At 52.6% G+C, this 11,064-nt stretch overlaps 1 protein-coding gene across 1 annotated transcript; it reads right to left on the bottom strand.

Annotated features, from left to right (window-relative positions):
- Positions 1–978: 978 nt before the first annotated feature.
- Ddost (dolichyl-diphosphooligosaccharide--protein glycosyltransferase non-catalytic subunit) lies at positions 979–9,717 on the bottom strand. The gene is made up of 11 exons (XM_004637647.2): positions 9,385–9,717; positions 9,113–9,223; positions 4,656–4,742; positions 3,801–3,904; positions 3,574–3,668; positions 3,249–3,342; positions 2,855–3,003; positions 2,330–2,477; positions 1,625–1,745; positions 1,429–1,535; positions 979–1,342 (listed from the first exon to the last, which is right to left on the bottom strand). Exons 1-11 carry the CDS (start codon positions 9,536–9,538, stop codon positions 1,193–1,195), a joined length of 1,320 nt encoding a protein of 439 aa, XP_004637704.1. The 5' UTR covers positions 9,539–9,717; the 3' UTR covers positions 979–1,192.
- Positions 9,718–11,064: the final 1,347 nt, after the last annotated feature.

Here is an 11,064-nt window from a genome sequence, read left to right as displayed (position 1 = left end):
CAAGGGCTCTTAGTGCTAAAAATAGCCCAAGGGTGAGAAGTTACACTGGGCACTGCCGCTGACCAGAAAGCCCCACCTTAAAACCCAGGTCCAGGGGCTAGGGAGATGGCTCAGTGGAATAAGCGCTTCCCTGGCAAGCACAAAGGCCTGAGTTCAATCCCCAGTTCCGAAGGGAAAAAAAACCCAGGTCTGTCCTCAGAGCTCCCTGAGCGAACGGCCAGCTCATGTGTTAGAGGACCTAAGCCAAGGCAGTGGCTGTGGGTGGTGGAGTTTATAACGTTGCCTCTCGCATCAGGCCTGAATGGGCTTTGGCTGGTCTGAAAGAGTGGCCGAGGGGCCGTCGGCACGTGCCTCCCAGGCTGTGTAGACCTTGTGCAGGTCAGCACATTCAGGGATTGGCTGAAAAATGGGCGAAGGCCCCGGTGGTGGCAAGCTAATGGGTGTGCCCGAGAAAGTATCCATGTGCTGCTGAGGAATTAGCCCGGTTCAGTCAAAATGGTGGATAGGAACTGAGTGTACCACTCCAAACTCACTGACTTTGGACTAATATTTCTTAAAAGAGTTCTTAAAAAAATTGTGAGATGTCAAAGCAGGCTTACAATGCAGAAGACATATGTGCTGAACTATAAATACTTGGCTGAGTGGTCCTTATGCCCTGAAGATAAACTTCACAGGCACGTCAATATGGAGGAAGAGATTTCAGGTGCAGCTTTACAAGTGCTCTTTCAGAACACTGCTATCACCTAAAGCAAGGTAAACTTAACCTTCGGGTTCTCTACTTCTGTGTGCCCACAGCGGTCATTCCAGATTTCCCAGCTCAGTGCTCCCCACTTCCCCTCAGTAAGTCACACCTTCACTTTAGGTGTGCTGTCATTTCAGCTACGCAGCCCAACTTGGGGCACAAGCAAAAGTAGCCACATCTGGCATGAGGCACTGCTGAACAGCAGCCCATGGCAGCAGAGCAAGGCAGGGTCCAGCTGAGGTGTGAGGGCAACGTTTATTTTAGAAATGAGAGCGACTGTACTTAGGAAAAACGTCACGTAGCAATTCATGGTGGAAAAACTTACATCAAACTGATTCCCTGCCCCCACCCCCTTGGTACTCAAGGCTGCATCTGTTGCTGAGGTAAGGCTAGGCCATTTTCCCATGGCTTTAATAAAAAACCCGAACCCACGCTCCCCGTAAACACCCCTCAGTCTGACTTCTCCTTCTCCTTCATGTGTAAGAAGACGATGCTGAAGATGAAGAGCCCCACCATCATGGAGAAGGCGCTGGTGTAGTAGGGGTAGGCCGAGGGAATGAAGCGCTCGTACTGCGTGTGCTGCAGCGGCCTCACGGACACCTGCAACAGGACGGGGGCAGCAGATGCAGCCACCAGGGGACCTGAGCAGGGCCCCGCCCACTGAGTGCAGGGTCGGCCCCGCTCACCTGCGTGGACGAGTACAGGTGTGTGTAGCCAAGCCGGTTGTAATCCACTTTGAACTGGAAGACTCCATACACGTCGGGCAGTTTGAACTGGACGCTGTACTTGCCCCCTGGGGAAGCAGCAACAGACATTACGGTGGGCCTTCCAGGCACCTCAGCCAGGCCGGGGAGCCGGTGCTCTGGCAGCACTCACACTGACCTTTCTTCTTCAAGAAGGTCCGCACGAAAGGATCGATGCGGACAAACTCCAGCTGAATGTCGTCACCATCAAAGGGCACCCACCTGCCGCTGGAGAGCTGCTCGATCACGATGCTGTACTCCTGAGGCAAAACGCGGCGTCAGCCGGGAGGGAGCAGGGGGGCGGCAGTGGGTGCAGGGGCACCATGGCACCCCGAATCACCACCCCGCTGAGCGGCAAAGCCTCTGCTGCCCTCAAGCCTCAGCACCACCACCCACAGTGCCCAGCAGGGCTGGGGGTACCTCTGCCTCACTGCCCAGAGCCCTCTGCATTCCCAAACATGCCAGGCACTGTCGATCAGGTTTTTAGATTCCCTGCTGCTTTGCATGACAAATTCATCTTCAAGACCAGCTGAAATGTTACCTCTCATAAACCCCACTTCCTGGGCAGACTTAAGCAGCACCATCTGCTCAAGTTAAGCACCTAGAACACCATCATGACACACAGCTTTTCAAAGAATCTCCTGTCAGGGTGGCAGTGTAGTGCCAGGCCCCACATCTCAGATGACCTGCTCTGGGATGCAGGTAAGCTCCTGCATCCTTCCTTACTCTCCTTCCCGTCTCTCGCTGGCCTGGCCTGGCCTAAAATGTTTGCTAAATGGGTTCCGGGCTGAAGTGATTCAACTTGGTGAAAGCCTTGGGGCCCTCCCCGCCCAAGAGCTCTTACCACTAGGTCAGTGACTGTGTAGGCATTGGGTGGGGCTGTCTCACCCACTCGATGATGGGACACGGGCCCCACACGAAGGACACCCTCCTCCTTGAACACCCAGCGAGAGAGGGCCACAGCTAGCTCATAGTTGCCCGTCTGGGGATACCTGCAGGAGGGAAAAGGCAGGGCTAGGGGAGTGCCTGACTCAGGCAGTGGGTAAGTGAGCTCCGCAGCAGGCTTGGGCATCTGGGGGCAGGGTCTGTGGTTAAAGGGAACACAAACCACCAAGATGTGGATGGTGGTATTCTGCATACAAGTTATAATTTTCTAAAAGGAGTGAAGGCTGGAGGTCTCTAGATCTGTCACTGCCACCTTGGTGAGGCTGGAGTGCCAACACCAGCTATAATCACCTCCAATAATCTGAAAGTCCCAGAAGGCATGCAGCTTCTCACACTTGCAGCTGAAAAGCTTTCTTCTGCCCACGCACACAGACCACACCTCCCAGGCCACACACCGGAGCCCCACCCCCCACCCCATGCCCACCGCTGGGCGCCAGGTGTGGCCTTCTGCACCGCTGAGTTGAAGAAGGCATCACTGAAGAAGTCCAGGGAGCCGCTGAAGATTACCCGGGCGTTGTTCCTGGCCTGGAGCCCGGCAATGAGGAGGGTGTTCTTCCCCACGGCATGGGGATACTGGAACAGAGGAGAGGGGTCACCTGGGCAGTGGCAAGACAGGAAGCCAGCAGAGCAAGGAGACAGCAGGCAGTACATCACCCAGGAAGGAACCAGATGGTGCTGCTGCTGCCCACGTGCCACTCCTAGCAACCAGCGGTCCACCAGCCTCAGCAGAGTGCTCCTCTTTGTTCTTATTTTCATATAAGAAAGCGCTTTGCCACTGGGCCTCCGAACCAGAGGCTCAAGGCGCCAAAGGCCCTTACCTGGGTGATGGGTTTATCTGGGAAGAAGGAGTAAGAGGTGGACGAGCCCGTCAGGATGTCTAGTACCAAGGGATTGTCAGGATCGGCCACCATCCTGCAAGAGGAGAGAGCAGCCCAGGGGCTGAGCCTGAAGGATGTGGGGTCCCTGCGGGCCATTTCCCAGGGATAAATCCTCCTTTCTTAATAGCCAACACTTAGCTCTCTTGTTGTAACAAATTAACCCCACCCAGCTCCTCTGGGGGAAGGAATGCCCCCAAATAACCCCTACTTTGGCTTAGTGGCCCCTTCCTCCCCCTAGTTTCTGCTGGACTCCCTGCTGACTCACCCAACTCCTCGGAAGAGGATCGGATTTAGAGCTGATTTCCCAACAATAGTTGGGGCCTTCAGCAGGTTCTCAGTGTCAGCCACGATGAGCGTATGCTGCAGGAAGCAGATTGAAACAGCAGGGCTGGAAAGAGGTTCCCTGGGCCAAAAAGTCCTCCCTCTGGGACTCTAGGCTAAGCTGGCTTTACTGTACATGCCCAAAACCCTGAAGGTGACAGGCCTCATTACCTGGCCAAGGTCTGAGACATCATAGTTATGGTGGTCAATGACAGCTGTTCTCTCCTCATCGAACTCGATCCCACATTCACTGCCCAGCTCTCGAAGAGGGTCACCTGCACAGGCCCAGAAGATGCCTACCTGAGCCCTTTCAGGCAGGCCAGGCGGAGCAGGGCCACGACTCCCTTGTGGCTCCCTTGCTAGTAATCAACTCCAATGCCCTGCAGCTTCATCAGCCTCAGACTCTGAACTGATGAAACAACAGCCCGGCCCTCTCCCTCCACAGCACGATCACCTGGTGCAGCACAGCCCCTCTGAAGAGAGGTGGTACCACCTCAGCCCAGCCCAGCCTGCTGAGCCTGGGCTTCCCAGGTGAGCCAGTCCATTGCAAAGAAGGTGGCATTAACATCTGTTCTGAGAAACATGAAACCAGTCTGCCAGTTGTTTGCTGCTAAGCTGCATGATCAGCACATGCGGCTAAGGACGCAGAGCCCTACCTACTGCTGGGTATCTCTGAAATGTTCCGAAAATACAAAACAACAATCTCAAATGCTGTGGGTTTCCCGGACTTGCCATTCTTCTGGAAGGGAAGAGTGAACAAAACAAAACAAAACAAAACAAAACAAAACAAAACAAAACAAAACAATGAAAAAGCCCAGCCCTTCAAAGACCCATATCTTGTCTCTGGTACGGGAAAGCACAGGTGTCCCGGGGCCGAGTGCCAACTTGCCCAGCAGCTCCCTCACTGACTTCCTGGCCATGACCCACACAGCGAATGCCAGTTTGGCAGCTTCCATTTGTACAAAGCTCTCCGAGCTCCCTGGGGCAAACGGCAGCAAGCACCAGGACTTCCGAGGCCAGACCTACCGATGTCTGAGCTGGCAGCCACCAGGACGCTGCCTCCTCCGTCAATAAAGGCACTGATGGTCTCCACGTTGATGTTGCCTCCAAAATCTGAAAGAAGGCACCAGACAGGTAAGCAGAAGGTAGCCTCTCACTGCTGACACAGGAGTGGGGGCCGGGGGACCCTGCACACCAGCCCCCAAGACCTGTGCAAGTCCAAGATAAAAGGGAGGTCAGTGTAGCACATCTCATGAAGGGCAGGCCCCCATTTTCACAGAGTGGCGATTCAAAGTAACGACTCAGACCCATGAACTTTTACATGTATTTCAGGCCACGTATAACACGTTCACTTATAAAGGCTGCATCTGCCACTCACACTCCCAGGAATGGGTTTATTCAAACGCCATCACCGGTACCTTCGCACAAGTATCTCTGCGCCCACTGGAGCCACAGCTGGCTCACCTCACAGGTTCCCAGAGCCCAGCAATTTCACCTCATCTACAGTGTTTGAGAAAAAGCACCCTGAATCTGTGGGCGACGCTGTCACTTGCCCCTGTCATTCATAGGTTTTTCCCTCCCACAACCGTACAGAGTCACATCCATGCTACCCACAAGGGAGCACGATCACCGAAAGGGCTCATCACTTCCAACCTTTGCAACTGTAAGGTCACATCTCATTTGGTCAGCCTGGCCAGAGGACTAGCACCATAACACCAAATCTCAAATTAGGAGTGAGGTTCAGTTAGCCTAGGCAGTCTTCCCAGGGTGAACTCTGACATTCAGCATAAGGTAGTGAAGAGCATGCTCAGCGATTCATTTATTTGTTAACAGCTAAGTATTTCTGTGTCCTGGGAAGAAGGGGAGGACAATGGGAGAGGGGGCTGTTGGGCCAAGCTTGGTGAGGGAAGCCCTCCATCAGGTGACCTCTGAGCAGACATGAGAATGGGCCAGGTGGCACGCCAGGCAGGGGGACCAGCAGGCACAAAGGCTGCAGTCTGGGAGGTAGGAGGGACCATGCTCCCCTGCAGGGAGCCCAGAGCGCCTGGGCTGGAGATGCAGACCAGGGCGATGACACCATGACAGGTGGACAGAAAGTGAAGTGACCCAGTAGAGATGGGCATAAGTAAACAGCCCTCTTTTCTGAATCTCCAGGAAAAAACAGGTATAAACACTTCCTGCACCTGGGAACTTAGCCTCTTACCACATCTACAAAGCCAGCTTGGGCCAGCCAGATAGCTCAGGGACTAATACGCCTGCTTAGGCAGAGTGCAGTGGCCAAGGATTCAATCCCCAGCATGCTGTGCCGGCCCCGTCCCTAAACAGCTTCTTGGTCCAGCCCAGAGGCTTTCAACCTGGGGCCATTTGGCTTGGGAGGGCCCTGCCTGGAGACATGTTCAAGGGTCTCAGTGGTGGGGAAGTAGCTACTGGCATCTATTGGGTAGAGGCCAGGGATGTTGCTAAACACTCCACAGGGCAAAGGTCAGAACCCACACAAAGAACGTCAAAGGGGCTGCTGCTAGGGGTTGGGGTAAGGCTCAGTGGAAGAGCATTTAGCTGGCACAAACCCAGCCTTGGGTTCCATCCCCAGCACTGTAAATGGAAGGGAGGAAGGGAGAGGGGAAAGGGCAGGAGAGGGAGGAAGAAAGAGGAACAGATAGAAAAGGGAGTGGGAAGGAGAGAGGGGCAAAAACAAGGAGAAAGAAAAGAGTGCTGTGGGCCAGGGATGTAGCTCAGCCTGGCAAGCACAAGGTCCTGAGTTCGATTCCTGGTTACCCCACCCACCCACACACACACCAGAAAAAAAAGAAAACAGTGCCATTGCTGAGAAAAACCCTCAGAGGGTTTGCAAAGAAAAGCAGCTTTGGAACTGAGCTCACCCTGAGTTAATCAGGCCCTGCGCCTCTCAGAGCCTGTCTCCCCATGCAGCATTTTTAGGTGTACAACTGAACTCTAGTCCCTGTGTCAATACTGCAGGCAACTTGGGAGCCCAGCCCCACATAAAGCAGGGGGCCCACTGGTGCATGGGGAAGGGAGCCAGGAAGAGCCTGCGCACCTGGATGCACAAACATGACCACAGCGCGCACAGGGCCCCCAGAGCAGGCCGCACCCCTCCGCTGAACCGCTAGAGATTTCCTGCCGACAGCAGCCAGTGGGGCACTAGGGCAAAAAAGCTGACAGCAGTGATGTGGGGATAGAACTGTAAATAATGCTGAGGGCCGGGGAGATAGCTCAGCAGCATAAGCACCTGCCTGGAAGGCACAAGGTCCTGAATTTGATCCCCGGTACCACAAAATAAGTAAGTAATACTGAATCTCACAGAGAGAAAGTTCCTCCCTTTCCACTCATGCTTTCTCCATCAAAGAAAATGTCTTGGTTTAATACTCTTTAGAGCATCTTTACACCTGCGAACATCCAGCTGGAAGAAGGAACCTCAGGCCCAGCTCTTCAGTAGCCCATAGTTCCTGGCTACAACTCAACAGCACTGCTTTTGCTCCACCCAGTCACAGTATTTTCTACCCACATCAAGTGATGACGCCTTCCCATTTTCAAAAAGTGGTGATAATACATTATTAAATCTCTTTTAAAATATTGGTGTAAGCTGAGATGGTGGTGCACACCTGTAGTCCCACCACTTAGAAGGCTGAGGCAGGAGGATCACCAGCCTGTGCTACACAGTGAGCTCAAGGCAGCCTAAACTATATAATGAGACCCTGTCTCAAAAACAACAACAGAAAAATTATTTTAGCTTTCTTTAGGCAAGGTTAATTTAAAGATTATTACTAAAAATTATTAGCATAGGTGATACAGAATGTGGTAGAAATCACATTCTGAATGAGGTGTGCAAATGACTAACTTCTAATATGGGAAATCCTGTGTTAGCCCCCCCCCCCACCTTTCTCGTGGCAGCAGCACCCTCTCCCGACCTCCTCCCACTCTGCCCAATCCACTCTTTCCTTCCCAGTCTATCTCCAGAAGCACACGTTAGATGGTTCCTCCGCGCCCTCCTGCATCCCCGCAACTCGCAACTCGAGGTAACACAGGGTCAGTCTTCTATTTCCGCCTCCTCAAGGACACAGTGAAAGCACTCCTCAAAGGCAGGCGCTTCCTTACCGTGTCACCCCATGCACTGGACCGTGCTATTCCACAGCCCCCAAAACAACAGATTATAATCACTCTGCAGAAAGCTCCACCTCCCCAGGCATTGAAAGATTTTGACTTGTTCAGTCTGGGGTCACACTGGCTCAACTGCTTTTGCCTCCAAAAATCAACTCCAAAGGGACATGGTGCTGGGGAGTTAAGAAAATTGACAGGTGCTTGGAGAAAAACACTTAAGGGCTCTGGCAGAACTCAGCTCACTAGAGGTACAGAAAACATAGCAGCTGGCAACAAAGAAGCTTCCCAAGCTTTATCAACTAGAGGGAGAGACTGGCAGGGTCATCTTCCCAGACAAGGACAACTTGAGTTCTAGGAGAAAAGGATACTCTGAAGCAGTAAGAGAATGACTGGCACATACACCCAAAAAAACCCCATGACAACAGATAGAAATAACCAGAGGGACTGGGGATATTTACTTGGGAGAAGAAACACTCCAGCCAGGAGCAATGGTAGATACCTGTCATCCCAGCACCCTGCAAGCTCAGCCACAAGGATTCCAGATTGGAGCCAAGCCTGGGTGACCTAATGACTTACTAAGACTCTGTTTCAAAATTTTAAAAGGGCTGAGGTTGTAGGGCAGTGCAAAGGCCCTGCGTTCAATCCCAATACAAAGAAAGGAAAGAGAAAAAGCCCGACTGAGTCAAATATGACTCTTACAAAGGCAATGATCCCAGGAGGATAAACATCAGACTTATTCTCTAAGGCACTGGGAAGTGTAAGAATATCACCCTCCAAAATAAAGTATGAAGGAGAAATGATTCACTTTAATAACAACAGAACTGTCCACTGGTGGAGTTGAATGTCTCTGAAGGTAGTAATACTGAAGTACACATTAGATAATACCGTGAAGATATTCTCTGTATTTAACAATCATCCAACCTCAAAAGGGGAGAGTGTTAATTGCTAAGGTGTTTTTTTTTTTTTTTTCAGCAGAGACTATGTATCCATCTGAATTCTTACGATCAACTACTACACTAAACAACACCTTTTTGCAGTAATCCACACTAATAACATACCAATTCCTCTTTCCACACAGGCAAACCCTACTGAGAGCTCTTTGTCTATCAGGCCTTTTGCAGCAAAAACCCCTTTCTCGGTAGAAGGAGCTACAGCGCCCCGAGTTCCATGGTCCAAGGCAACAGGTGACCCCACGATTCTAGCAGCATCTTTTAGAAAATGGTCCCCTCCTGAACCCCAGTTAGAAATAAACCATTTCCTCTCCTTTGACAGCGGCCACGTCCCTGAACACGCCCGAGAACCAGATAAAAGCTATGCATCTGGCCTGGGTCTCGACTCCCGGTGTTGGGGGATCGCGAAGTCCTTACCTTCTACGGAGGGTGAGAAGATGATGAGATTATCATAGAGGAACTCCCCGTACTTAATGAGAGACAGGCTGGGATCATCAGCGGTCTTGAATGTGAGCTCGAAGCGCCGGTCTGCACGCAAAGAAAACAGAGCTGAGGCAGACTCGCGCCGCACGCGGGCGTTGGCCACGTCTGGGCGGCCAGCGCTAGGAAGCCGAGCGGGAGAGGATGATGCCCTGGGCGCCTTTCCACCCGCAGTCCTCGCCCACCTTCCCCTCTGACCCCGCTCTCACCCTTCAGGCTTCGGAAGAAAAGCGAGTGCGTCTCCCGCAGGTTGAGGTTGTCCAGCAGCACCAGCGTGCGGGGGCCGCTGGCGTAGACTGCGCCAAGCAAGGGCAGCAGCAGCCATAAGAGGGACAGAGCATGGGCCACGGGGTAGGGACCCATCTTTCTCTTCCTGCCGAATGAACCAGTACCTGGACACCGGAAGTGTCCCTACGGCTAGCTAATCGCGGCTCTCGGCCGCGAAGCACCACCCGGAAGTGATCCTGATACACCGCGGCCGGGTATCCAGAGCGCGGCCGTGGCTGCCCCGAGCAGGGAGCCTCGCCGGAAGTGCCCGGGTTTGAGGCTCATTCTCTGCATCCTATTGGTGAAAAGGTCTTAAGGCACCGCCTCTCTAAGGGAAAAGGCACAATCCTAGAGAGCCAGCTCTGCAGCCGCGGCCAATCAACAAGGCCGAGTGCCCTTTGGCTCCGCCCACACCTGCTCCCACCGAAGGTTCTGTCTCAGCTTCCGACAGAAATTCGTAATCTGACCGATTTGTTCATCTGGCGTGTCGTGGCCTCGCAGGACTTGACGGTCGCTTCTCGGACGGGATGTGGGACCACCCTGGACCACCTCATCGATCCTCACTGGTCTAAGACGGACCCAGGACACCAGACCCACGTCCGGAACACCCTCGGGAGCAAGGTGGTGGGAAAAGATCAAGGTCGGGCCCTAGAAGAGCGCACTGGCTGCTCACTGCCCTGCCCGGACCCCGTGGTGTTTGGGCGGTGGATTAAAAATATGTAGCCTTGGAGTCAGATGCTCTTACCCGAGCATCGCACTTCTTACCTTGATTCTAAATAAAAATCTTAACAAGGCTCAGGACCCTACTGTGTGCCTTTGAAATGACCGCTTATCTCCACCCTGGAAGGACCAAGGCAGATTTTGAAACATTTACGCGCCAAATTGGCCTCACCACCCATTCAGTAGTAATGGTGGCTCCCTGCTTCTAGATTAATAATCCACGGGCCACTTAGCTCACTTGAGCTTCCTTCTTTAATCCCACTACGGATCCAAGTAAGAGTTGCCCTAAGACCACCACAGGTCCCACCACAATCCTAGTGCCAAAGGTGAAAGTAAAATGGAGAGTTCACTGGTTTTTTGTTTGATTGGTTTTTGGAGACACGATTTCACTGTGTAGTTCAGGCTGGCTTTGAGCTCAGCAATCCTGCCTCAGCCTCCCAAGTGCTGGAAGTAAAAGGTGTGCACCACCACACCTGGCACGTTTTGTTTTTTTGTTTTGACGCTTGTCCACCAACCCAAATATGGAGACAAAATCCAGAACCCCACCAGGTAGAGGGATGCCTGTAATCCCAGCCATTGCGCCCAAAACAGAAGGATCAATGCAACTTCAAGGCCTCCATGAAATATATAGTGAGACCTCGTCTCAAAAAACACCAATGGAGGACTGGGGAGATAGCTCAGTAGAATAAGTGACTGCCTGGCCAGCACAAGGTCCTGAGTTCAATCCCTGGTACTGCAAAAACAAACGAGATTTTGGGGGCCTGGGAGATGGCTCAGTAGATAAGTGCTTCCCTGGCAAGCGCAAGGGTCTGAGTTCAATCCCCAGTACCACAAAAAAAAAAAAAAAAACAAAACACCAGTTGAAACCTCTCACCTGGTACCCTTTACATTGGCCCTACCCC

Source organism: Octodon degus, unplaced genomic scaffold (genome assembly GCF_000260255.1).
Source record: "Octodon degus isolate 3935 unplaced genomic scaffold, OctDeg1.0 scaffold00092, whole genome shotgun sequence".
Classification (NCBI taxonomy): Eukaryota; Metazoa; Chordata; class Mammalia; order Rodentia; family Octodontidae; genus Octodon; species Octodon degus.
Note: the sequence above shows the minus strand (reverse complement) of the source record. Positions and strands in the feature narration are given on the sequence as shown.

Coding starts and splice junctions, on each gene's coding strand:
- Ddost (XM_004637647.2), bottom strand. CDS start 9,538: ATGGGTCCCTACCCCGTGGCCCATGCTCTGTCCCTCTTATGGCTGCTG. Junction 3,905..4,655: donor GGCTGCCAGCTCAGACATCG/GTAGGTCTGGCC, acceptor GGGCCTGTGCAG/GTGACCCTCTTCGAGAGCTG. Junction 1,343..1,428: donor ACCTGTACTCGTCCACGCAG/GTGAGCGGGGCC, acceptor GTCCTGTTGCAG/GTGTCCGTGAGGCCGCTGCA.